This window comes from Lissotriton vulgaris, chromosome 5 (genome assembly GCF_964263255.1).
Source record: "Lissotriton vulgaris chromosome 5, aLisVul1.2, whole genome shotgun sequence".
Classification (NCBI taxonomy): Eukaryota; Metazoa; Chordata; class Amphibia; order Caudata; family Salamandridae; genus Lissotriton; species Lissotriton vulgaris.
In genome coordinates this window covers 1983448274-1983473829 of record NC_141693.1, presented here as the reverse complement: position 1 = coordinate 1983473829, position 25556 = coordinate 1983448274, and the positions used below count along the sequence as shown (strand labels likewise).

The 25556-nt window shown below is 44.6% G+C and overlaps 1 protein-coding gene across 1 annotated transcript in view; it reads right to left on the bottom strand.

The window, feature by feature from the left end:
* RALGPS1 (Ral GEF with PH domain and SH3 binding motif 1) overlaps positions 1 to 25556 on the bottom strand; it is a 1949641-nt gene that overhangs the window by 1417526 nt on the left and 506559 nt on the right. The window contains exon 5 of the mRNA XM_086924714.1: positions 24564 to 24614. Within this exon, the coding sequence (XP_086780840.1) occupies positions 24564 to 24614 (51 nt within the window). The remainder of the gene's footprint in view (positions 1 to 24563; positions 24615 to 25556) is intronic.

Sequence of the window (25556 nt, the reverse complement as noted above, 5' to 3'; positions counted from 1 at the left end):
ACCTCCCTGTGACAGGAAATCCTTTGTCCAGGCCTCCTCTGCTGAGTTTCGGTCAGCTGCAAGAGGTCAGACATGTGTCTGTGGCAGAAGCATCCATTTTGTGGATCTGAGGCTCTTTTAAAAATCAACCGCGTTTTAGCAAAAGTAACATGTCGTCCCCTCTAGAGGGGTGGAATGCTACCCCCGTCGCCAGGACTGGCGAGGGGGTAGTATTCCAAATCGTATGACACCTTACACGACATGTTTTGATAAAGCCAAACCAAAGTTGACATATAACCGCGAGGATTATAATGCACTCAATAGTATATGGTTTGGCATTATCCCGGAACAGCTAAGGGAATTGGTCCCGACAGCTGCAGACAGGCTCAGCTCATGCTAGAGCACCATCTCACATTAAACCACGCACTCTGCCTTCAGGATTGTTAAGGCCTGCCATAGGAGTGGCTCACAGGTTTATATGTGTCCAGATAGGTTTAGATATAGGCATACTATATCTAAGCAAGGGGTGATTACACCACCTTGCCCCAGCTGAGTGATCAGCCAGTTGTGTCAATTTTAGATAGCCAGCCAGGGGTGGCAAAAGATATGCTGCAGCCCCTGGTAGGCCTTGGATGCACCTATGCCCTGGGCACCTATAGTGCTCTGTACAGGGGCTGATAAGGTGACCCAAGCCAATCTAGTTATGCACCTAGGGTACATGGAATCCATTTTACAGAGAGAGCAGATAGCCTGGGGCCCTGATTAGCAGGGAACCAGGCCAACTAAGTCGAAAACCAGCTAAACACAAGGCAAAAATCTGGGGTAACCATAGTCAGGTAGCCACCTTCCTACACAACCCCCCCCCCCCCAAACGAAAGGAGATAAGGCTATCCTTGGCCAGGTAAGCCTATATTGCCTGAGTGGCCATATAAGGAAGTACCTGCACTAGCATGGGTACCCCCTGTCTCATGGTCCACTAAGCAGTCCCTCACCCTAGGGGTATTAGAGGGTCTCCACCATAGGGAATCACTACCTTGGGTGTGTTTATGCAAAGTTAAAGGCTGGTTTGGACATGGAGTATTGAAGTGAGGCTCCACTAATTTTGGGCTCAACTTCCTCCAATTATCTTCCACCATGTGTGCCCTTCTCTCTTCAACTGAGTTGCACTGTGCTCTCAGGGTCAACCTCTGGCTACCTAAAGCTGGAGGCTGGGTCCCTCTGTTTGGCTTGCTGGAGGGACAGTTCAGGTTTGGGCCCTTTGGGTCCCAGGTTTGGCTGTGCCCAACAGAATCCATCTGTGGGAGGTCCCTAACTACTTTTAAGGGGGCTCCCTCAGGAATTTTTAAAGTTTTCACCTCACTAGGGCTACTAGTTTTGGTGCCCCTAATCTGTTGATGGGGGTGCTTTATTTGACAGGGGGCCCTCCGGGTCTCACTGTCCTTCTTGTCCTCTGCAGCCCTGGGCTGACTAAGGCAAGGTAGAGAGGGGCAGGTTACCTGCTCCAGACTGAATCCCACCTGAGAAGGGTCCACTGCCATCAGAGGCTCTGTCAGGCCAGGCCTAACAACCTCTGGGGCAGTTCCTTCATCAGGGGTAAGATCAGTTCCCTGAGGAGGCTGATCCTGTCCTACTGTCTGGTGAGGGGGAGATTTCTCTTCCTCCTCCATGCTCTCAGTTTGGGTGGAGTGATCCATCATTTCAGGCTTCACAACACACATATCTGTTTGAGTTTGGGCTGTGGCCATCACAGCCCCACCAACCTTTTCAGGAGGAGACTCAGTTTGGGTTTCTGCTGTTATCATAACAGCTTTGCTATTCTGTTTTGGAAGAGCTTCTGGTAAAGATGGGGCAGAGAGTTGCTCCGCCCTACCAACCTTTTCAGGAAGGACATCTTGAATTGGGGCTATAGCCAGTACAGCCCCACTAACCTTTCCATTGGAGTTTACCATTCTAGAATGGATTTCCTGTTCAACCTCAGCCCAGGCTGAGATTTCCAAATCATTACCCAGTAGACAGTCTACAGGCAAGTTTGGTGACACTGCCACTCTCTTTGGGCCAATGACACCTCCCCAGCTGAGACTTACTACTGCCATGGGATGATTTGTTTGGATGCCATCAATGTTTGTTACCTGGTATGTGGCACCAGGTAAAAGTTGCTTAGAGGGGACTATACAGTCAGCCACCATGGTGATGCTAGCCCCTGTGTCTCTGAAAGCTTCAACTTTCAAACCATTGATGATGGGTTCTTGTCTATATTTGCTCAAGGTATTTGGGCAATCAGAGAAGTTGGCAAACCCCATGCCAGTCTCATAAACAAGATCATTTGGGGATGGGGACCTGGATAGGCCAGGGTCCCCCTGGGCTCCAAAAGTAAACCCACCCAGATTCCTGGGTGCGCTCCCACCTCCTGGGGGATTACTGCTGACAGTAACAGGAGGTGTTGGAGCTGGCTTTGGAGGTATGCTTTCTTTATTGCCATTCTTGGGACAACAGCTGTCTGTTTTGTAATGCCCAACCTGTTTACAGGCATGACAATAAGGTTTTTTCTCAGTTGATGAAGTGTCTTGGGACCCACCCCCATTCTTGGAGTTTTGGGGCCCTGGGGAAGTCTTTTCTTTACTTTTATCCCCACCCTTATCTTGAGGCTTGGTAGACTCCTTCTTCTGGTTACTGTCCTGATTCTTAGGCCTAATCCTGGTTCTGACCCATTTATCTGCCCTCTTTCCCAATTCTTGGGGAGAGGTCAAATCTGAGTCCACCAGGTGCTGGTGTAAGAGCTGGTTCTGACAATTACTTAGGATCTGCTACCTCATAATCAAATTATACAATCCTGTGAAGTCATGTACTTTGCTGCCATTTAGCCAACCCTCCAGAGCCTTAGTTGCACAATCAACAAAATCAGTCCAGTCCTGAGTCTGTGTCTTCTGGGTGTCTCTGAACTTTAACCTGTACTGTTCAGTGGTTAAGCCAAACCCATCTATTAGAACACTCTTCAGGACTTTGTAATTGCTGGCATCCTCATGTCTGACAGTGAGGAGCCTATCTCTCCCTTTCTCTGAAAAGGAGTACCATAAGATTGCTGCCCACTGTTCCTCAGGAACCTGATGTACCATGCAGGCTCTCTCAAGAGCAGTCATCCATTTGTGGATGTCATCCCCTTCCTTGTAGGGGGGCACAATCTTTGTCAGGTTTCTACTATCATATGACCTGGGTTTCTCTTTAGGAATATTGCTGCCACCAGTGGCATCTAAGCCACTCAATTTCTGCTCCCTTGCCAAGGTAAGTTTAGCTTGAGCCAAGGTAAGTTTAGCTTGAGCCAGAGCTACCTCCTCCCTCTCTATCTGGAGTTGGACAGCCCTCATTCTGGCCCTATGCTCTTTCCTCTGGGAGGGAGTCATCCCTCTCTGAGATTCTCTTGAGGCACTAGAAAGATGAGAATCCCCTGATTGAGATCTCACCCTCCTGTTACCTGGGAGAATTTGGTTATGAGATCTGGAGTGGTGCTGGCCCTCTCCATTCTCATGTAGGTCTAGGTTGGCCTGGTTAAGCCTGGCAACCTGTACCTGGTTTCCCCTCTGATCCTGATCTTCAGGCTCTTCTAAATCTGAGCCTTCCTCTTCCTCTTCCTCCTCCTCTTCTTCATCTTCTGGAAGATTCTCATTCTCAGGGGAGTGTATCCCCTCACCTGCATCTAAGGGAGCCTGACTCACCTTATCTAAGTCATCCTTTTCCAGGATAGCTATCAGGGAAGGAATGGTAGGGCCTCTGCCCTTTTTTAGCCCCCTGGCTGTGCACAAGGCACTCAGGTCTTTGTGGCTAAGGTTGTCATATCTGGAAGTTGCCTTGGTAGGGTCAACTATCACAGGGGCAGAGCCTGAAGCTCTTCCTGTGTCAGACATGGCTGCTAGTGAGGTGTAAGTGATGCACTTAGCTACACTAAGTGTTTTCCTACTGTACCTTGCTAGTGAGTTGTAGTCAGGGTGTGCTAATCCCTTTAATCTACAACTACTAAGTTCAGTAGAACTTAATATGCTAAGCTTTTGATTTATATGTACCTAAGGTACTTGATGTGATCTTTCAATTTGATGTAAAGATTGCAATGGTAAAACAAACAGCAAGCTCAAATCCGCACCGCTGCACACCAATGTGAGAAGTTGGCCTGATATGTAGTGTTTCCAATTCTGGAACCACTTGGTATCAGTCCAAACAAACCCCAAAGATGTCTGGTTGTAAGTCAACCTTGTTAGACAAGCTATCCTAGTGGTAGCATGGACTAAGCAGCCTTAAAGGCTTAACTTAAGAGGTTGTGTTAAGCGAGCTGTTTTACCACATACAATCCTGTAATCAAATGAAAGGACACCACACAAGTATATATTATAAAAATATATGTATTTATTTCTAAATTACTCCCCAGTACTCTTTATGAGGAAAGGGGCACAAGCGTTAAATCAAAAGCACAGTAAAACATATAAAGTTGCACAATTATGGATGAGGGCGGGTGGCCACTCAAACCATATACTAAAAAAAGTGGTATAAGGACCACCAATCGAACAGTGGTTAGGCCTAGGGCCTAGAGATTCGCTGGGAGCAGTCAGGACTAGCAATGCTGAAGTCGGGAGTAGCCCACAGGAGACGGGTGCAGCACGGAAAGTGCGGCTCGCACCAATGCAATGTCAATGGTGCGTAAAAGTTAAATAAAGTGAGTTAAAAGATACTTCCGCTGAACCTAGAGGAACTTTAGACACAGACCCTAGAGGTGTGTACCAGTGTGGGAACACCAGCGTTGCAATGTTACCTCACCCACAGGCCGTGGGTGCACAGGGTCGAAGTGGCGTCGGGTTTTGACACGCAGGCTCTTGGTGCTTGAAGCTGTTGCAGCTGCAGGCGATGTGAAGCAGAAGTGTCCGGTGCGATCCAAGGGTGGATCGAAGTAGAAAAGTACCTGAAAGCAGAGGGGACAGAGTCTGGGTCACTCAGCAGTGACCAGGGTGGAACCAGGACGGAACCAGGCAATGTCGGGCGCAATCAGGTGGTTGTCGATAGGCTTCTCTCCGCTGTCACGTGGGCTCCGGGGCATCTGCGACGTCCAGGAGCGGGTCACGATCTGTCCCACGTAGGCTCTCGCCGTCAGCACCGTCGGCTTCAAGATTGCAGCAAACAGCACTTGGCAAAAGCAATCCACGCGGAACCGGGAGATTGCTTATCACTCAAACCAGGAGGGTCAGAGTGGGGGCTCCTTTTCACAGGAGCTGGTGCAGATCTGGAGCAACCAGAAAAGCAAGTCGTATTTCGGTTTTCGTCGGCACAGGGGCCACAAGCCAGCTGGCAAGTGACCGGGCCAACGCGTCGAGCCGCCACAAGCAGAAGGGCCCCACGCAGCACTCGTCGAGTGTGGAGGGGGTAGCTTTGGTGCAAGTGTAGCTCGGGGTGGGGGCTTCTCAAACCCCGGTGCACAGCTTCGAGGATCACTCGTGGGCTGCACGGTCAGCGTCTCGTGGCCTTTTCAAGATGGCGTGCCCCACGCTTCCGGTCGCCTCCACTGGTCTCAGCTCTGCAGGGACTGTGGATCGGGCAGGGAGAAGGCAGGCAAGCTTGATCTCGTCGATCTCTGTCGCTCGAGTTCCGGCGGGAACTGCAACAAAGCAAGGGTCGAGGGCTGGATGGTGCCTGTTTGCACAGGGTGGTCACTCCTTGACCACAAGGGAGATTCTTCAGTCTTCTGCGTTGAGTAGAAAGTCGAAGGGTCCAGAATTCGTTTCTTATGTTTCTTCAGGATGATCTGAGTTGCATTGGCACTGCTCCCACTCTTATTCGAATCTGGTGGGCTGGACATCCTGCTAGGTCCCTCCCCTATGGGTGGGACCAAGAAGGGGGGTGGTTACACCCCCTTTCCTTTGTCCAGGTCTCACTGGAGCTGGGGCTGGGCTGCCCCAGAACCGGTTTGACCGGATTATGCAAGGGGAAGCCTTGTGCTCCCCAGGCACTGTCTGGTTTCATTCAAACCTCCCTGCTACAATCCACTATCTCCTGTCTGGGGTGGTGTCACACCTCCCTGTGACAGGAAATCCTTTGTCCAGGCCTCCTCTGCTGAGTTTCGGTCAGCTGCAAGAGGTCAGACATGTGTCTGTGGCAGAAGCATCCATTTTGTGGATCTGAGGCTCTTTTAAAAATCAACCGCGTTTTAGCAAAAGTAACATGTCGTCCCCTCTAGAGGGGTGGAATGCTACCCCCGTCGCCAGGACTGGCGAGGGGGTAGTATTCCAAATCGTATGACACCTTACACGACATGTTTTGATAAAGCCAAACCAAAGTTGACATATAACCGCGAGGATTATAATGCACTCAATAGTATATGGTTTGGCATTATCCCGGAACATCTAAGGGAATTGGTCCCGACAGCTGCAGACAGGCTCAGCTCATGCTAGAGCACCATCTCACATTAAACCACGCACTCTGCCTTCAGGATTGTTAAGGCCTGCCATAGGAGTGGCTCACAGGTTTATATGTGTCCAGATAGGTTTAGATATAGGCATACTATATCTAAGCAAGGGGTGATTACACCACCTTGCCCCAGCTGAGTGATCAGCCAGTTGTGTCAATTTTAGATAGCCAGCCAGGGGTGGCAAAAGATATGCTGCAGCCCCTGGTAGGCCTTGGATGCACCTATGCCCTGGGCACCTATAGTGCTCTGTACAGGGGCTGATAAGGTGACCCAAGCCAATCTAGTTATGCACCTAGGGTACATGGAATCCATTTTACAGAGAGAGCAGATAGCCTGGGGCCCTGATTAGCAGGGAACCAGGCCAACTAAGTCGAAAACCAGCCAAACACAAGGCAAAAATCTGGGGTAACCATAGTCAGGTAGCCACCTTCCTACAGACATTCTGTATCAGAGGATAGCTCGTTTACTGCTAATAAACCAAGCACTTTTGGTAAATATATACAGCCTCCTTGCCTGTTTATCAAGACCGCACTCCCACACTCACCTACCACACATCAGCAACCCCACTGAAAAAGCAGTCTATGTTCAACTCCAAGATCACATCAATGCTAAACATCTCCTGCCTGACAACTAGTCTGGCTTCAGATCATGATGCAGCACGGAGACAACTACCCCGGACTTCAAATATTTATGGACCACTCAAATGCCCTCAACACAGTCAACCATACCACCCGCACACGTATAGATGATTCATCACTTTTTTGACTAAACCCAAGAGTGATCCTGAGTCAGCCCAAGCCAATTCTTACTGTATGACCGACTGGCACACATAGCCAGCGCCGTCTGGATCCCGATTCCAGATGAGCCACTGGAGCATGTGGTGCTGCAATGATTGGGGGACGTGGCACGCTCCAGGTGACTCATTAGGAACCTCCATGCAGCCCTACTCATGGATGAGGGAGACACAGCATGGGCTAAGCACAGACTGCAGAGATAAAGTGACTGAAGCCGAAAGGCATAAAGCCTGTGAGCAGGTCCGAATAGTGCCACCCAATGCCTGCTTTAAACTCACGCAATTTAACTACCTGCACCAAACCTATCTGCCTCCCCCCACGAGCTCTCAAAGATATACCCAGGATCCCCTTCTAGAAGTGATAGATGTTACCAGTCCTCAGTGTGTTTCCTTCATATTACCTGGATTTGTGGGTGGCTGGCAAGCCACTGGAATGAGAAGGATTGGTACATCATTACACATCGGGGTCATCCTGCCAGCGAGGGTGTGTAGTAGGAGTGCTCCAGAGAGTTTGCAAAATACCCAAAAATGCCAGCCCGATTGCTAGCACTGGGGGTGGTACTGATGAGGCACCGGATTGCCATTGGTTGGCAGGTACTCATCTACCAGAGGGCTCAGCGTGGAGACATAAGTGCAAAAGTGGCCACTGGTAGATGAACAACACATGAAGCGGGCCCACAGAGATGAACATGCAGCAGAAGACCTGGCAGAATGGGGGAAATGGAGTCTGAAAATAGCAGACCCCCAGCTGATAACCCGCAGTGATGGGCGCAGTAGGGCAATGCACTAGCATAACAATTGAATAGATGGAAAACTACAGCGGGACTGGTAGCAGGGAGTTCTGAACTGTGGTATAAGAAAATAAATACTGCTTGTGAATCAACTGTAACAACAACTTTGAAGTGTAATGTGCGGCTATATGTATTTACTGAAAACCCTTATACATAAACTTGTAAGGAAATGCCCTTCCCTGCTTCTCCTGCTACCTTTATAACTGACACCAGTTTATTCACATGGGCATCCCTAGGTCACAGAAAATCCCTGTAACCTGTGGTGTCTCCCAGGATCACCTACTGTCCACTGTCAACCTCAGCTTCACACCTTTACACAAGTCACTTCGAACTCTAAACGCAGATGACAGCATCAAGATTCACCAATAGGCCGATACACAATCCTAATGAAAAGTCTTTTCTGCTTCAGATACCCATCTCCTCAAACACCGATTGCACATCACCCAGACCTGGATGCTCAGCGCATGCTAGAAGCACAACACAATCAAGACAGAATTCCTACTTGCCATAAACAATATATAATATAATTTAGAAAAACCTATTCCAATGACATTAATCTTGACAACTTCCAACCACAACGTTCACCAAATGCCAAGTCACTTGGATTCGCCCTGGACAACAACCTCCCTCTCAAGGCATTTTCAAGGAAAGAAAGGCAGTCGGGTATCAGCTCTGAGTTCTAAAGAAAGTCAAACCATGTCTTCAAGATAGCAACTTCAGAACTGCTGTTCAAGCCTTCATACTCTTGCATCTGGATGCTGGTAATGTACTCCTTGGCCTCCCAGGCTCAGTACTAACACCCCTTCGGGGATCCGACACCCTGCAGCAGGTCTCATCCAGGGCCTGTAGAAAAAGCCCACCTCATCCTGATAGTCCTTCATTTGCTCCCCTAACTGGCTCATACCATCTTCAAAACCAGCACCTACTGAATCAAGACAGAAGGCCATTTCCATCTAGGCACCAATTATCTGGAGAACATCTCCACATCCGTTAGGACCTCTCCAAAGAGGCTCCATTTTAGGAAAGAGTTGAAGACGCACATTTTTAACCCCTCCCCTGCTGGTGATGGAACCACTTCGTCATCAGCCGCGGTCGCGCTGTGCTAATGACGAAGCGGTTCCGTCACGGCCCGCTCGGCACGCCTGCGCGACGCTGATTCCGCGCTTGCGCTGAGCGTTCTATTGAGCGGGCGGGGCGGTGACGGAACTGCTCCGTCATGAGCACTACGCAACTTCGGCTGGTGAAGGAGCAGTTCCGTCACCAGCATGGGCGCGCCGCGTGGCCCCCCCAGCCCTTTAGCACTGCGGCGGAATAGCCGCTGCAGTGAAGGGGTTAAAGAACACTACATACCAATGTGTTGACCTCCCACACACCAACTTCCTCTCCAATCACATGCTTATCTTTGACTGTGTGCAGCGCTCCACTGCCTTTTGGCTTGATTCACTCATTGAAATTCCACATACGTACATGCATAGTAAAGTCATGATACATGTAATGCCTTTCTGGATTGTGTACTGTAATCCCTCTGTGAGTTGCTTCCTGTAACCCCTCCATGCCCAGGCATCCCCTCCAAGCGGTGAGCGAAGCCTCCTTCGAATTTCACATCAGGCCACGAGGAAAAAGTGAGCTATGAAGGGAGGAACAAGAAGAAATAAAGATGCCTGTCCATGCGGATATGGTGGGGGTGTGATGCAAGCACACAGGTCGATTAAATGAAAACCATTGTATTGAGAATTAGTAATACCTCTGATTTACAGCAATTACAAGTAATACAACTGCAGTATTGTGCACAATATAACTCAAACTATTCTGTATGTTACTATCAAACTCGAGACAATTTGCTCCACGTTGAAGTTTGTGTTTATAAGGAGCCCTGTTGTTTTTACAACGCTAGGCATGAAGGTCATCTTCACAGATTTTGCCTTTTCATTAAACTTTGTTTCCTAATTGAAAGCCCAAAAGAGAATGACAGGTTTCTTTCTGCGTCCAACCTACTCAAAGTACATGAATTAAGATGAAAATTGAAGGTACTCACAAACTGCCGGTGATTAAAGAGCTGTTCTTGAAAGTTTAACAAGTTTTTTTTGCTTTTCCTCAGAATGTCTTAACTGTATAATCATGGACATGCCCACATCATCGTCATGATCCCTAAGAAGACCAAAAGAACCATCGGCTGCATTCACACTCAGTATCATTAGGAGCTTGGGATGAAAGCACATCTTCAGGACCGGAAACCGTTCAGCACTCAGTTGGCGCTGGACTTGACACTGCACCTATAGAGGGCTTGGTGCTGGACTTGACACTGCGCCTGTAGAGGGCTTGGCACTGGAATTGACACTGCACCTACAGAGGGTGTGGTGCTAGACTTGACCCTGTGCCTGAGGGCACTGTTGTATAGAACACTCAGGGCTTCAGTTGTTTTAAAACTGATTCAAGGGTGCGAGACATTTTTTTTTTTAGAGAGAGTTTTATATAGCGCAAACTCGACACAAAGGTATCAGAGTGCTTTACATGAGCACCAGTTGCGTTACAGAGGAACATATTCATTTTGTTTGGGGACAGGAAGGTTACGTGATTTGCCCTGCATCACAGGATGTTGAGCGTCCCTGCCGAGACACAAACCTGATTCGCCAGCTTCGAGATCAACTGCTCTAGCCATTAGGCCACATTCTCTCCCGAAGTTCCTACTGCAGAGGTGGTGGCAATTCAAGGATGGAACCTGTTTGCCCCTAGGTCTTCCAACATCTTCATATAATAAGGCAGCCCATTCAGCGTCTTAACTACAACAAAATGGGTCATTGATTTATAAAGTTTTTTACCTCCCAATATTGCTGATGGGAAGGATCATTCTGACCAAAAGGATTGTTTTACCTATGCTCCTGTCCTACTTTGTAAACTTGCTGGCACTAATATCCCCCTAGTTTTTCAATGAATTTGACACTACTTTTGGAAATGTAATAGATAAATGAGAGAGAAATGTTGGCTCTTACAAAATTAGGGCAGTCGAGAATAGAACGAGGCTTATGAGCCAATACCTGGCTGCTTAACTTAGGATATAGGATAGGATATAAGCGCTCGATTGCCGTGGCGTCTTGGAGCTAGTGTATGTGAAAGGGAGTAAGCCTACACTTCCAGGAGAACTAGGTGAAGGTAAACAGCCATGTTTTCAGAGCCTTCCTAAAAAGCTGCCTAATTTCAGTTGGTTGCAAAATGGATGGCGGCACCAAGAACAGCAGAAGCTACATATGTTTACAAAGTACTGGCACCTCTATACGTGGTAACTGCTGCTGGGGAACACAATCCACTGCGATGGTGGATGTAGCAAGAAGGCACTGAAAAAAACAAGACTGAAGACAGACTATGTCCCAGAGTTTCCTTGGCGGAACGGTTCTCTGGTTTGATAAACTCATGAAGTCTGAGAACATTGGTCCACAGAGGATATGGAGTACATAGGTCAACCAGTAGAAGTAGGAAACTCATGACGTCTGACAAACCTTGGCAGGAACACATAGTTGCTGATGGATAGGTTGTTACTCACAGTCTGCAATTGATTGGGCCAGCAAGGGATTTTTTTATATTTTGAGGCTAGGGACCAGTAAGTGCGGAACTCAATTGAATTGTAAACTCACACTATTCTTTGTTTGCAACTGGAAAAATCAATAAACGCTATAGATCAAAAATGTTACCACACTAACATTATATAACAAATAGCAATAATACAAAAACCAGGTTGTTGTAGTCATAAGTATTTCTTTGTATTTAATTTTCAAAAGTAGAGTTTATCTCTTGTGCATAATTACGGGTACAAAAAGAATGCAAAAAGGATATACTTAAACAGTGTTGTTCAATAGCATGGTATATCGGAAAAAAGGTCTAAACTGCTATTAAATAATAACTTTGACTCCAAACAAAAATGATATGAAAGCCAATAGTGTTGTATAAAACTGTAGCAGAATTGAGACAATGTTGTCGACGTTTCGGTCTTTCTTTTGAATTCACAAGACCATCTTCAGGACAGAAGTTTAAAAAGCATTGGATCGAAGACCCTTTGTAGCCTGAATGAAAATTGCTGTCTTGTTGAGCCAAGGAAGCTATATCACAGACGGTTACAATCAACCATTCAGAGTGACCTTACTGTGAGACAAGTACAGTTCTTCTAATGTGTATAACACAGTAGGTGCTTGTTTGGAGATTCAGGTCTGTATTTTTCAAGTTTTGGGGTAAAGGGCATCACCTTACAGGAGCAGCTGTTCCGGTAAGGTGACGCCTTCACTGCTGACCGAGAGAAGCGTTTTTTCGAGCAACAAGACTTATGCTGTGCCGAAATTCCCTTTACCCCAAAACTTGAAAAATACAGAAGAACTGTACTTGTCTGACAGTAAGGTCACTCTGAATGGTCGATTGTAACCGTCTGTGATATAGCTTCCTTGGCTCAACAAGACAGCCATTTTCATTCAGGCTACAAAGGGTCTTCGATCCAATGCTTTTTAAACTTCTGTCCTGAAGATGGTCTTGTGAATTCAAAAGAAAGACCGAAACGTCGACAACATTGTCTCAATTCTGCTACAGTTTTATACAACACTATTGACTTTCATATCATTTTTGTTTGGAGTCAAAGTTATTATTTAATAGCAGTTTAGACCTTTTTTCCGATATACCATGTTATTGAACAACACTGTTTAAGTATATCCTTTTTGCATTCTTTTTGTACCCGTAATTATGCACAAGAGATAAACTCTACTTTTGAAAATTAAATACAAAGAAATACTTATGACTACAACAACCTGGTTTTTGTATTATTGCTATTTGTTATATAATGTTAGTGTGGTAACATTTTTGATCTATAGCGTTTATTGATTTTTCCAGTTGCAAACAAAGAATAGTGTGAGTTTACAATTCAATTGAGTTCCGCACTACTGGTCCCTAGCCTCAAAATATAAAAAAATCCCTTGCTGGCCCAATCAATTGCTTATCCTTCTGCCTAAGCCCGCAAGGGTATATTGGGTTGCTCACCTCCAGATACACTCACAGTCTACAACATCAAAAAGAAAGTACAACTTTAGGGTGTGGAACCGAGGTGCCACCTTCTAATAGAGCGCTGCAGATAACGCCGGCTTTGGGTTTGCAACAAAAAGCAGTGACTTACTGTGCCATTTAATACCCGCATGAGGTTTGAGGAAGTTTGATTCCGGTGCAAAGTTCACCTACACTTCACATTCTCAGATGAAGATTGGACTAGAGGAAGAGGCTTCGTGGTCAAGGTGAGCGGGAACCCTCATGTGACATTCCCGATGTAACTATCTGCATCAAGCATACGTAACCCCTAGCCGTCTATGTAAAGTATACAGGATAAGTCACATTCATGCACCAAGTGCAAGCTGAATATATATGGTATGAGTTCTGAGCTGAAGTTTAACTGGGAAACAGTTGAAAAGGCGCTATTGGAGTTAGCTGGCAGAGGGCGCCTCAATAAACCTGGGGCGTGTTGTAGATACACCTAAATACTAATGGACTTATTGGACTAAGAACCAGAAAGACTTGGTCACCAGAATGTTAAAAGATTTTCCTAACGGCAGAACCTGGTGAGCGAGGATTCAAGGTACCTAGAACACTCAGATTCTCTACATTTAGGGAGCCGGTACAGCTTGGCCAATGAGGAGCTTGCTGATGAGAATCTAGGGGGATTTAAAATCATTCCAAATCAGACTAAGGAGTCAAAAGGAGATTAAACCTCCTCAAGATCCACCACTGCTGATTGATGTAGATGGGGGCGGAACTAAAGCCAGTTAAACAAGGGATGGCTCTAGGCCTAAAAACAACATGCGTTTGTATAGTGCACAATTGCCCCTTGTGGCATCTTGGCACTGTGCAGTTGCCTGATATTACCTCAGATATTGCCAACAACAAGCACAGAGGCATGTAGTCTCCCACGCCTTTGCACTCACCTGTGCAGCGTGTCTTCACAAGATCAACACTGTGGTGGTTTGCAAACGTGGGCCACTTTATTAGTCATCTGATTCACGAATGAGGAAAACTTTATTTTTGTAGCCTCTTCATATTTTCTGTCCCAGTCTGACTCTGCCTTACAGGGAGACAATATTCCTAGTGGTGTGTGAATCCCTAGGGGTTAGGATTCCTTTAACAAACTCATTTCTGCTTACCTTGCTCTGTTGCCTGTGATGGAAGTCCAGCAGTTGCAATCTGAATTTTTGCCAACATAGTTCCAAGAAACTCTACTGAACCATGCAATCTGAGACATGTACATGAAATCACCACTGAGCTCCCCTGTGAGAAATGCATGGCACAGGTAAGCCAGATGTGCCTTCTAGGCACTGTGTCCACGCACACAGGAAAGTCGCATGTAGCAACGCCTGGGAGAGGCAGGGTTCAGATGCTGAAGGAAAGTGAATGAGTTTTCTCTGGACCACAAAACCAAAGGTATAAATGCTAGAGCACTGCTCCCACCATACGCAAGGCTTTATAAGAAGTTCTCGCTATGTCAAAGAAAGAGATTAAAGTGAGTTTCACAATAAATAATCTAGGACAAGAGTGGGCTCAGTGACTGATCCTTTGGCACAACACTGAGAATTAATGTGGCAAAGCGCCTTACACAGGATAAGTGGCGCTTTATCTGAATGTAGTTGCTGAACGGAGCCAAGTGAATATTAACCAGCATTAAGAAATTTGTTTTTAAACACTGAGCTCAACATAAGTTTGAAGGGCAAGTTAAGGATACGATGAAGCAAAAAAAAAAAGAAATCATAGGCTATCCCAACAAAGGCTAAAAAGTCACCATAATTCCTGAAATGAGGAGCACTCTTAACAAAACATGGGGTTCGCCTCAATTGTTGAACTAGAAATGTTGGCAGCTAAATCTCTTCTTGCAAACAGTTGTTCATATAGTGTCTCGTTCTTTCTGAAAACCTCTTCTACAACTTGGATTTCCTTGTTCCATATCAATCCAAGGAGTGCCTTCACCAACATGCCTATATTTTAGATGTAAATTATTTTTATACGCAGGAATATCACTCCCACTTAAATTTGAACCAAAATATTAAAAAATGTCATAGAGCTTACAATAAAACTGACGCGTCATAAAATATAAAAAAAATTGTAATAAGCACACTTTATTGTGCGCTTGACCACAGGTGACCCTCTTGAAACAATTCTCAAACTTCCTGATGCTCAAACGACAGTGTGGTTACCAAGGATATAGTTCTAAAGTTCTGAAAATCAACCAATGAAGACTATGCCACCCCATGACCACACGCTTGCAAGGGAAACACAAGACCTGTTGCACACTATACTAAGAAAGTACAGAAAAACGGTGTCTCAATGGACACTAAAAGTTCAAGTTTTCCTCGTTGAATAAAGGACCACCAGTAGTTCGGTTCCTCTTTTATTACATTTGAATGGCCAGCCGACACGTGTTTCGTCGCAAGGGAATACAATAATTCCGCGACTCTTCAGGGCTGAAGTTGATGGGTGGTAAACCGCAGGTCGCTGTCCCAGTGATAATTCCGACCCGGCCCTGCTCGAGACCAGGTGAATTGGGTTCAAATCGTTGTTGGAGTGGATCCAGAGTTGTTCCTGTCCAATGGGAAAAGCAAGATGCTTAAAATCAGGATAAGTGCGGTGAGGTTTCTTCCGCAATGAATAATTTAGAATGGTATAGGCGTCCACTTGACGAGCCACGGGGAGTATGGAGGCTCCCCAAACTTAGATGTCCCGTAGTACGAGAAAAGCCGGCAGGACGAGTAATCCTGTAGAATGGTTCCGCACCCGTCGGGAGGGAGACATTGAGTAGGTTAGAAAGACAGTCAGCTTGGGAACCTGTTCTATGCAGTTCTGTCATCTTCCTATGGCAGATTCGTAATATGCTTTCTAATTTTTAATTTCTTAAATGTTTTAAATAAATGCTTAAATTGTGCATGTCTATGCTATTTTTCTTTCCTAATGAATCTAGATAAAATTTTGGACAATATAAACTCGAGTCTGTTTTTTATTACAATAAAAGTCATGACAACTTAAATGCTAAGAAGTTATGGGAATATTGTGATTGAGCTGGACTTAATCATCATCAACTGATTCCTACTAGTTGGTCCATCGAAAAATAGCGGAGTACTTTGATGTTTTATTCCTTATGAATGTTGAGTATTTTTGAAATGTATAAAATATAGAATTTAGGTTAGTGAGGTACCCCGCTTATCCAGCAGCTCGCCTTCTTTTTAGCTGATTCAGGGGCAGTGTATACTGGTGTGTGACCCGCGGTGCTATGGGCCCCACTGACGAGTAAAATAGGTTGCTCCTGGGTTAGTGAGATGAGTTTGAGGATTGTTTGGAAGCCGCGCTGCATCACCAACATTTAAACACAACTGTAGGAACCTCAGATCCAAATCTGTCGGAACTGAAATAGCAAGTTGAGATTAAATTAGTTACACCTTAAAATCATCTTAGAGTGGGTCAATCACGGAAACTTTGCAACCATGTACTTTTCTTTCAACGCATTGTGTACTTGACTTACCCAAGGTGCGAGTTTTCTAGGAGAAGAGTGTTTAAAACCATGCTAGTACTTTTTCTAAATTACCCCTCAAAAACAATTACTTCACTCTATTGTTTATCAAAATTACTGTATGTAAATATAAAATAGTATGCATTTTTGGAAATGTTTGCGTTAGACATAAACATGACCTTTTTTTAGTTCTGTTTTAAGTATAAATATAGAACCCTGCACAGACATGCATTTTTTTTAATTACGAAGAATAGTCCGTAGGATGACGAAGAATGCCATGCATGCATTCCTGACCACAGCTTCATGCTGGCATAACAAGATGCCATCCATAGTGGAAGAGGTGTGGCGAGGCAGCCAGGGTGCCTGACTCTGGACCACGGGGTTCACGGTTTAATCCGGCAGCAGGTTATCCCTGCACCATGTGACTCTGGGCAATAGCTCACTTTATCGTCCCGACAGCCCCCAGCGCCGGTACACCTCTCCTGAGGTAGCTGTACGCTTTACAAATGCTGGTATTTCATTTTCATTTTCATTTCATAACAAAATGCCACTAAAAGGACGTGCCCAGGAGGATGGATGAATAAAAATAAAGCAATATGTGCCTGTTCAGCCACAGAATAAACTACAGCAGAAAACTTAGATCCACCCCAAGAAGAGGTGGGTTCATGAAAGTGGTGTGTAGGACTTGAGGTTAGTATCCTTTCCAACCTGTATGTTTGTATAGAACTTGTCTTCGTTGGTAGGCATGCCCACTGCGGAGGGAGATGTATGCAGAGCTTTGGCAAGTGTTGCTGGTCACTGATACAGTCTATCTATGTGGACTATCAAGATGGTTTCGACCCATGTAAGGAGTTCTGTCAGACGACAGCATGTCCGGCACGATGGGAAGTGTAGCATTCATCGGCTGTTTTGGGTGTGTGTCGTGCACTGCATAATGTGTGGTACACACGTTGAACAAGTAAAATAAGTGTAGTCGAGGGTAGCAGCTGCCAGTACCAGCCAGCTTACTGAACTGCACCATATACATTTACCACCTCACCCACATTAATGATTAACATCTCACTTACGTCATCAGCTAGTCTCATGTAAACACATAAATGGGACCCATCCCAATCCAGTCCCGATCCCCAAGGCTCCAGAGTCAGCCCTCACCTTATACTTCCAAAGACTGATGAAGTCCCACTACACCATGTTCACTCTGGGACAACAGGAACCCAACATCTGGACTTTGTTAGCCCACTACTGTGTCTTCTCCAACCCTTTCCAGCACGATGAGCGTCGTATGCTGAAAACGGCAGGCGAGCATGCCCAGACATGAAGAATACATTCACTCAACCAATCTTAGGCATCATCCATGTGCACCCTTCATGATTTAAATATCTAAGGTGCATCAGTGCCAGGGACTTCTGACCAGGAGTGAACATGGTACACATTCTGTTTTTGGGACACGCGCAGCTCCACTCACTTAACGTAACACTGACAGCAAACGTACAAGTATCAGAGGGCAAAGACAGGCCAGGGCAGGCTGGACCACTCAAACATGACGTATGGCAACTAAGTTCTCTGACTTTGCAAAACCACAAACTCCACAAGTGCAGTGGCATCTGCGGATGTATAACATTATGTGCGATGGGCGGATGTATGACGTTACAATGCATACTTTTACCACGCATACCATTACAACGCATAGCGCTTTGGGGTGCTGGATAGTGAATAGTTTAATTTACTATTCCAACTCCAGTCCCCCGTGGACACTAGGGAAGGTGTTGGATAGTAAATTAAACTTATTCCCTATCCTAGAGCGCCCCCCAGCGCAATGCGTTGTAATGGTTTGCATTGTAATGACTGCGTTGTAATGGTAGTGCGTGGTAAAAGATTCGTTGTAAAGGTTGTATACCGCGATGGGCACAGTGTGTGCGCCAAGACGCGATAACTGGAAAAATCCAACCTTCAATGACACTTTCTCAGTCTCTCACCATTTCATTGAGTGGAATACTGACAGGCCTTTCAAATTGTGCCAACTGGAGAAATAAAATGCACATTAACATAGGGGTGCTTGCAATCACTGTTGAAATGCAGAGTATCCTAGCCTTGACATAACACAACAGGGTGCAGGTATGTTGTTTTTTTTATAGCGGATGTTTCAAGTGGAATCTTTGATGCCCTCCTCTTGCTGCTCGTGACACAGATTAAGGTAGCAAAGCCTCCTGTCCCTTGCAGACATCTGTATTCAGCACAAAGCCTGCACAAAGCATCTGACTGGGCTATCTGGATCAACAGCGGACTGGATGCTGGCACTCGTGAATGCCTGCAGAGGGCGACTGCACAAGACCCATAAAGAATGACCATTTGTTTATGTTTATGTTTATGTTTTTGCGATTTTTATTGCGCGCAAATACCCGAGGGTGTCTCGGCGCAGATCGGACTCCTGAGATGAAGCTACCTTAAAATTATTGGTCAAATAACCAAGTTTTCAGGAGTTTTCGAAAAATAGTAAGGGTTGGACTGGTTTTAATGGGCAGAGGAAGGGAGCTCCATAGCTTGGGGGTGGCTACTAGAAAACGCCTGTCTCCCCAGATTGCAAACAAGCTGTGCCAATTTAGAAAACTAGTCAGATAGTCTTGCACCAAAGAGGTTAGGAAAATCTGCGTCCACGTCAAAACTTGATGCCTTATTTTTAACACTGAAATAAGCTGGCTTAAAAAGACCACAGCAAGAAAATACAAAGCACTGGGGAAATAAGGAAGCATTACTGTACAATATTTAAATTGCTTTTGCAAGCAGTTTCACATGCATACGTGGAAGGTTAGTAAAAAATAAAAAATAAACGAAATACAGGGTCCCTTCCAACTTGGGTCAGTCAGAGCCATGCACATAATTACTTGAATGTGTCTGGCTTTGCCTGGCGCGAGCACTTGAGCAGCGGGGCCAGCCAGACGTTTCTTCAAACCCTCCAAATCCTTACTATATGGAGCATTAAACACCCACAAACCTGTTTGAGAAAATGAAAAACGTTTTAAAAACAACCCTAATCACAGATATATTGCATTACCTCACTGTCCGTAGAAATGCCAGATAACTAACAGTAAATGAAGCCGGCATAAGGTTATGCTTATGCTGAGCGATATCCATCACTTGGGAATTCCTCCTTCAGAAGCACAAAATGGCTCTGCAACGCGGTGTTGAGTGCTTTTGGGGTGATTTTTTTTTAATTGCCTGTTGAGCAGAATTACTGCTGGTCAGCGGGAAGAAAAACAAGCATTTACAAAGTCAATAGGTCTCATGTTTGGGACCTAATGACTTTGGAATGTCTTTTGGCAATGCTGTACAGGGTCAGAGAAAAAAGCAAAATGCTTTTTCCTGATGCTTCGGCATCAGCACAAAAAAAAAAAAAAGAAAAAAGGCAGAATGATGTGCCTGCTGCTGGCTGTTGTGGTATTTCGCCGACGCATTAATGCCTCACAATGCTTGCACACCCATGGTATGGCGCAGGCAACATTTGCTTTTGGTTATTTATTTACAACACTGTAAATGAAGGTGTCCTTAACAGGTGCTAATGAAAAGCGCCGGTGTTGATGGTTAAGTGCAATGCTGAGCACCAGAAACCACTGGCTCAAATCAAGCACTGGTAATTGCCAAAAGTTTTGCATGCGAGTACAGCAGATTTTTTTTTACCAAACCAAGTCAATACGTAAGGTAGAATCTCAGGAAGTTGCCTTTTATTGTCAGAGGAGAATTACCAAGTAATCTTACTGTAACTTCAACTATAAAATATTTGAATTCGATTTTAGTTAGTAGAATTTATGTTTATCTTTTTAGTGAAAAAATTAAAGATTGTAGAACACTTTTAGAGGGGGAGTTTTGCTAAATGCTATACAAGTGTGCACATTTACAATTGTTCTGGTAAACATTTTTATGAGATGTTTGACAAGATTTGAAAAAGTCCTACATTCAAATATTACCAGGGTAAAATATTTTATTTAGATGCCACAGCAATCTCTGCAACACTTGCAGTCCTTGTGAGAAATCGGCCAGAGGCAACCCAGGTGTGACACCAGCGATTCAAATTCACCACTACAAAAAAAAAATGACTGATCTTCTAAATAAATGTTTTTTACACTGGCCTGACCCAAGAAGAACCATGTGTCAATCCTATTGTATATGCATGACAGCTCCTTAGGCCATACCCTCCCTTTAATTGAATAAAAACAACCCTTCTCATCCCACAGCGTCTAATCAACTAACCGTGCATCACTTATTCTTCCAATAGAAAGTCTTAGCTAAAACGTCCGTACAGGACATGTCGCACAAAAGGAGTATATGCAGCAGAGCTGTAATCTACAGTCACGGCCGGTGCAGGTATGAGCGGTGGGTCAGGGTGGTGGGCGGAAGCCGACAGATGATGGTATAGCTAGCACAAGGTAAGTGGTTTTGTTTTATTTTTAAATGTATTTTCCCTATTCCGTTGTCTATCGACTCCCCCCCACTCTGCGTTTCTTGCACCAGTTGCGCCTGGTAATCTATAGTGTTAGTAGGTATAAATAAAGCAGTTTATTTGAATTTTCTGTACTTTGGGTACTCTATTGAATACGCTTCTCACATATGCCTACAAAGCTCTCCACGACGAAGGGCCAGCATTCCTGAACCACTGCCTCGCATTCCACGAACCCGCCAGATTACTCTGTTCCGCCCAACTCACCCTGCCTCCGTTCCCAGGATACACAATACCAGAATCAGAGGAAGACCCTTCTCCTACCTCAAAGCCAAGATCTGGAGTACCCTGCCCCTCCACCTCAGGCAATCGGCATCGCTGACCCAATTCAAGAAGGACCAAGGCCTGGCTCTTTCAATGATCCTACACCCAGAAGGAACAGCAATAGCCCTCCTCCTCCAGCACCTGAGACCCTCACATGTGAGTAGCTGCGTTATACAAGCCCCTGATTGATTTGATTGAATAATAAGTCCAAACTACAGGTTTCACTCCCATTGAAGGGAATTACCATCTATTGGGAAAAGGCAGAGATAGTTCACTGGCTGATGTGAGCTGTGACTGAGCTCCTGCAATGCCTAGGAAAAAATCAAGGTAAATAAAAAAAAAAGGAAACATCCAAAATACGTTTCGTTTAATAAGAAAAAAGAAAAAAGCATAAAATGCAATTAACTAGAAACAAAATAAAGAAAAACAGTTAAAGGGTTGCGCAGTTATTCAAAACCGTTCTCATTTGGAACAATGTGAAAAAATTTGCAATGAAAGTCAGTGGGAAAAACAAAAGCTAAAAAAAGGGTTAGACTCCACAAAGACGTCTTGGCATGACTCAACAATGAAAAATGACGAGCGACTATAACTGGATCCAACGGCATGTATTTTCCGAGTCAATGTTTCTCCTCATGACTTAGACGAATGACTGAAGCAATAATATGTCTAGTTTAATGAAGCTGAAGGTTGAATTAAAAATCTAAGTTTATTTTACTGTTTGGCGGGCATCCCACCATCCTGCCTTTCCACCTGCTCAATGAAGGTCATGATCGGCACCACCTTGGCAGATTGCCGCAGCGTCATTTATAGTTCTCTTTCTACTTGATAGAGATCTCTGTGACTGGACAGAAGCCACTGCCACCTTTCTGTCAGCACAGAAAAATTGTGGAGTCACTGCCATGTTCCATGCAGCCAATCAGCAAACTTTATTTTTTTTTTAAGAAACTCCCAAAGACTTCTTCCAGGTTGGGGGCAACCTTTTTGCTTATTTCTTTTTCTGGTGGTCTCAAACAGGAAACGACATATGCCAGAGCACCGACCTTAAGTAGGATGCATGGTCTGAGGTACTTAGATTGACAGTCTGACATCCGTGGGGTCGTCAGTCGAAGGTTTCCGCTCGCAGAGCCAGCGGAGGCACCTCACAGAAACAAAACAGTAGGTGGGACTCTAACTAGAGCAGCAGAGCTGACAGTCAGTACATTGAATATTTTGAGTGCTCATCCACATGGCAAAGTCTCCCAAATCCAATGATGGAGATCAGGGAAAAATTGGTCCAGGAGGAAAAGGTATCAAGGCTGATGGCATATAGACAGTAGCTGATGAACCAAAGTCGGTCAAGTTATGCAAGATGCAAATGGAAGATAACGCTTTCAGATTTAAGTCATGTCCCAGACTCAGACAAGGAAGGTGTGGCTGATTTGAAGGGGAAGGGAAGGCTCATAAATCTTTAGTGGAAAATGAACAATGTTTCTTTAAGCCTAAATGATTATTAACTCCTGGATAAGCACCATAAATGGGCGATCAAACCTAAAATTAGTCTAGACTAGCAAAATGCTGGCAATGGTTGCGTCAAAGTATATGTTCCTAATAAGGACTAGGACAAAGCCCCATTACACTTTTTCTTGCTTTTGGTTAAAGAAGTAAAGCTGGAAGAAATGTCTAAGCAATCTGTTTAGCGGAACTTGCGTTGAAAGGAGGGAGGTCGCTTTGGTTTTAACCTGATTGAAACATCAGAAAGGTGATTAAATCCGTCAATGAAAGCAGAGTTGCTGTCTTTGACAAACCTACTGATGTAAATGCTAATACAGAAGTGGAAAGGCGGACTGAGCCGCCCGGGTGCTTCTTTGTAAGGATTCTTCACGGTTGCCGCTCAGCTGAAGCTTCTGAGAGGGCAACCCATCAAGCCACTATTTGGAAGAGGACACAGAAGAAACCCTGCGTCTTCAAGGCTTACTTCTTCACCACACAATAAAATGCTTCACTAAATTGTGATCTGTTTGTTGAACCGGCGACCGCTATCTAACAAACAACACCCCGGAGACAGGAAGGCTTCCAGCGTGATCTCTGCCCTGAGCTCTTCGATCCAGAAGTCAACTAACAAAGTTCAGATGCTTGGTGGACATCCCGTCCATTGTTGGCCCGGTTGATTGTGGCCTCCACTGGAACAAACTTGGAGGCCTCAGTGAATCTTAGGAGCATTTCCAACCGTTACCAGGGAGGTCAAGTGGGGTGTGTGGGGCGAATGACAACGAATATCCTTAGAAGCAATGATTTGAAGCAGGGCTGTGGTAATGGAAGCATGCTTCTCTTGGGTGTACCCAATATGGCACCAAGTCAGCGGCTTAGACTGCTAGCGTTGCATCTCATCATATCAGTCCATTGATAGACAAGGGGATTGCGACACATACTGTCTTCTCGCATTATTTAAAAACATTCGTCATTTTAAATGGGCATTCCAACGTAGAGTAAAAAAACATTTATTTTTATCAGTCCTGCATCACTAACAATCAACGACGCTAGGTGTTCTAGAAGGTCGCTTTGTTTGACGATGTCTTTGTGAGTTTGAGACATCATTTACAAGATAACCGTAGAAATTACTGTGAACATGGAGTTAAATATCTATTTATTGTAATGACTAGAGATATTTTAACTGTTTGATTGAACACTTGTTAAGAATAGTGAAACTGGGTGTATAAAACTCCCTACAACTACAAAGTAAGAGGTTGATATCTGTTAGGGTGTGAAAGTTGGTATTCTTATGTATTTAATGGGTTGGCATGTTGCTGTGTTGGTGGTCAGGATGGCGGTGGTTGGAGTAGTGTGGCTACAGGTGGAACATTGTCCCAGACTGCTCCTGCAATATTTAGAATAAAGCTGTTTTCTTTTTACCTGGTAGCCTGCACATTCATCAGAAATGATTACAAAGATATTATTGTCCATTAAATAAAAAAATAAGCTAACACAAATATTACTGACCAAGCCCCTATTACCCACACACACTTTTTCCACATCCTATTATCAAACTAGAAACACTTGTGTTTAGTGAATAGAACTTACCTGCAGCACTGCTTCCTGCTGTTTATAGAACATCTTAATTCCCAGAGTCAAAAACAGACATCCATCATGAGAAACACAATGGACACATTGTCCTATGTTCATTTTGTATCCAAAATCGAAAACCCACAGAAACCATGCAGCTATACACAGGTTACAAAAATAGCACAGAAAATATTTTACAAACATTCATTCCAGCAAAAAAAAGTGTACTAAAGTGCTTATTGAAAACATACCTCTGGCTGAATGGCTTTAAATACTGGCACGTCCATCAGTGTTATCTGGCTCTGAAACACAAAGAAATACCTTTGAGTACGCAATGAATAATCATTTGATGTCTCATTGCTTAAAAATAGCAGTTGGTAAACATAGAATGCATAGGCATCATTCTCCAATGCATTGCCTAACAAAATTAATAATCAGTAATCACCCTAAAACAATTGTGTGTACATGTTTGTTAGGATTTCTCCCAATTTTGGGAATTTCATGGTTTGTGAAATACCTGCAATTTTGGAAATTATGTCATTGTGAAATATTGTGCTTTTTGCCTTGGGGTGTGGTTTCAAAACAAAATGCATTTCAGTAGCCTAGTTAAAGCAGAAAATATATATTTTCTTTACTGTTCACATAGGTCTCTATTATCTACCAGATTGGCATGAGATGATTCCAAGAGTTGAATCTCTCCTTCTAAAGCATTTAGTTCTGAATTTAATTTCCTTTTGATTCTTGCTTTAATCCCGATGAGAATCCCCTTGATAGTAGCTTTAAGCGCGTCCCACAAGGTGAATGCGTCTGTGTCTGGAAGATAAGTGTGCGTGATATAGTCATGTATAGCACTCTCTATGAGTTTTTTATCGGCTGGGTCGGAGAGTACCTCCTCATTGAATCGCCACCGTTTAGGGGGAAGTGTGGGGTGAGTGCCTGCTAGTTTAGTACTGATACAAGATGGTCTGACGATAGCTAGTAAAAAAAAATATCTATATAACAAAATAGTTAGTAAGAGGGCAGGGGTATGGATTAACAAGTTCAAGGCATTGAAACTTTGTAAAGGAAACAGAGCAGGAAAACTATTAGCCTCCTATCTTAAACACAAGCAGAGGCAGTTCACTATCTCCTCGATAAAAGATACCTCTAACGCCATCCAAACTAAATAGAAAGAGATTCTGAACGCATTTGAATCCTTCTACAAGGAGCTTTTTAAAAATAAACAAACAGCAAACTCGGAAGAA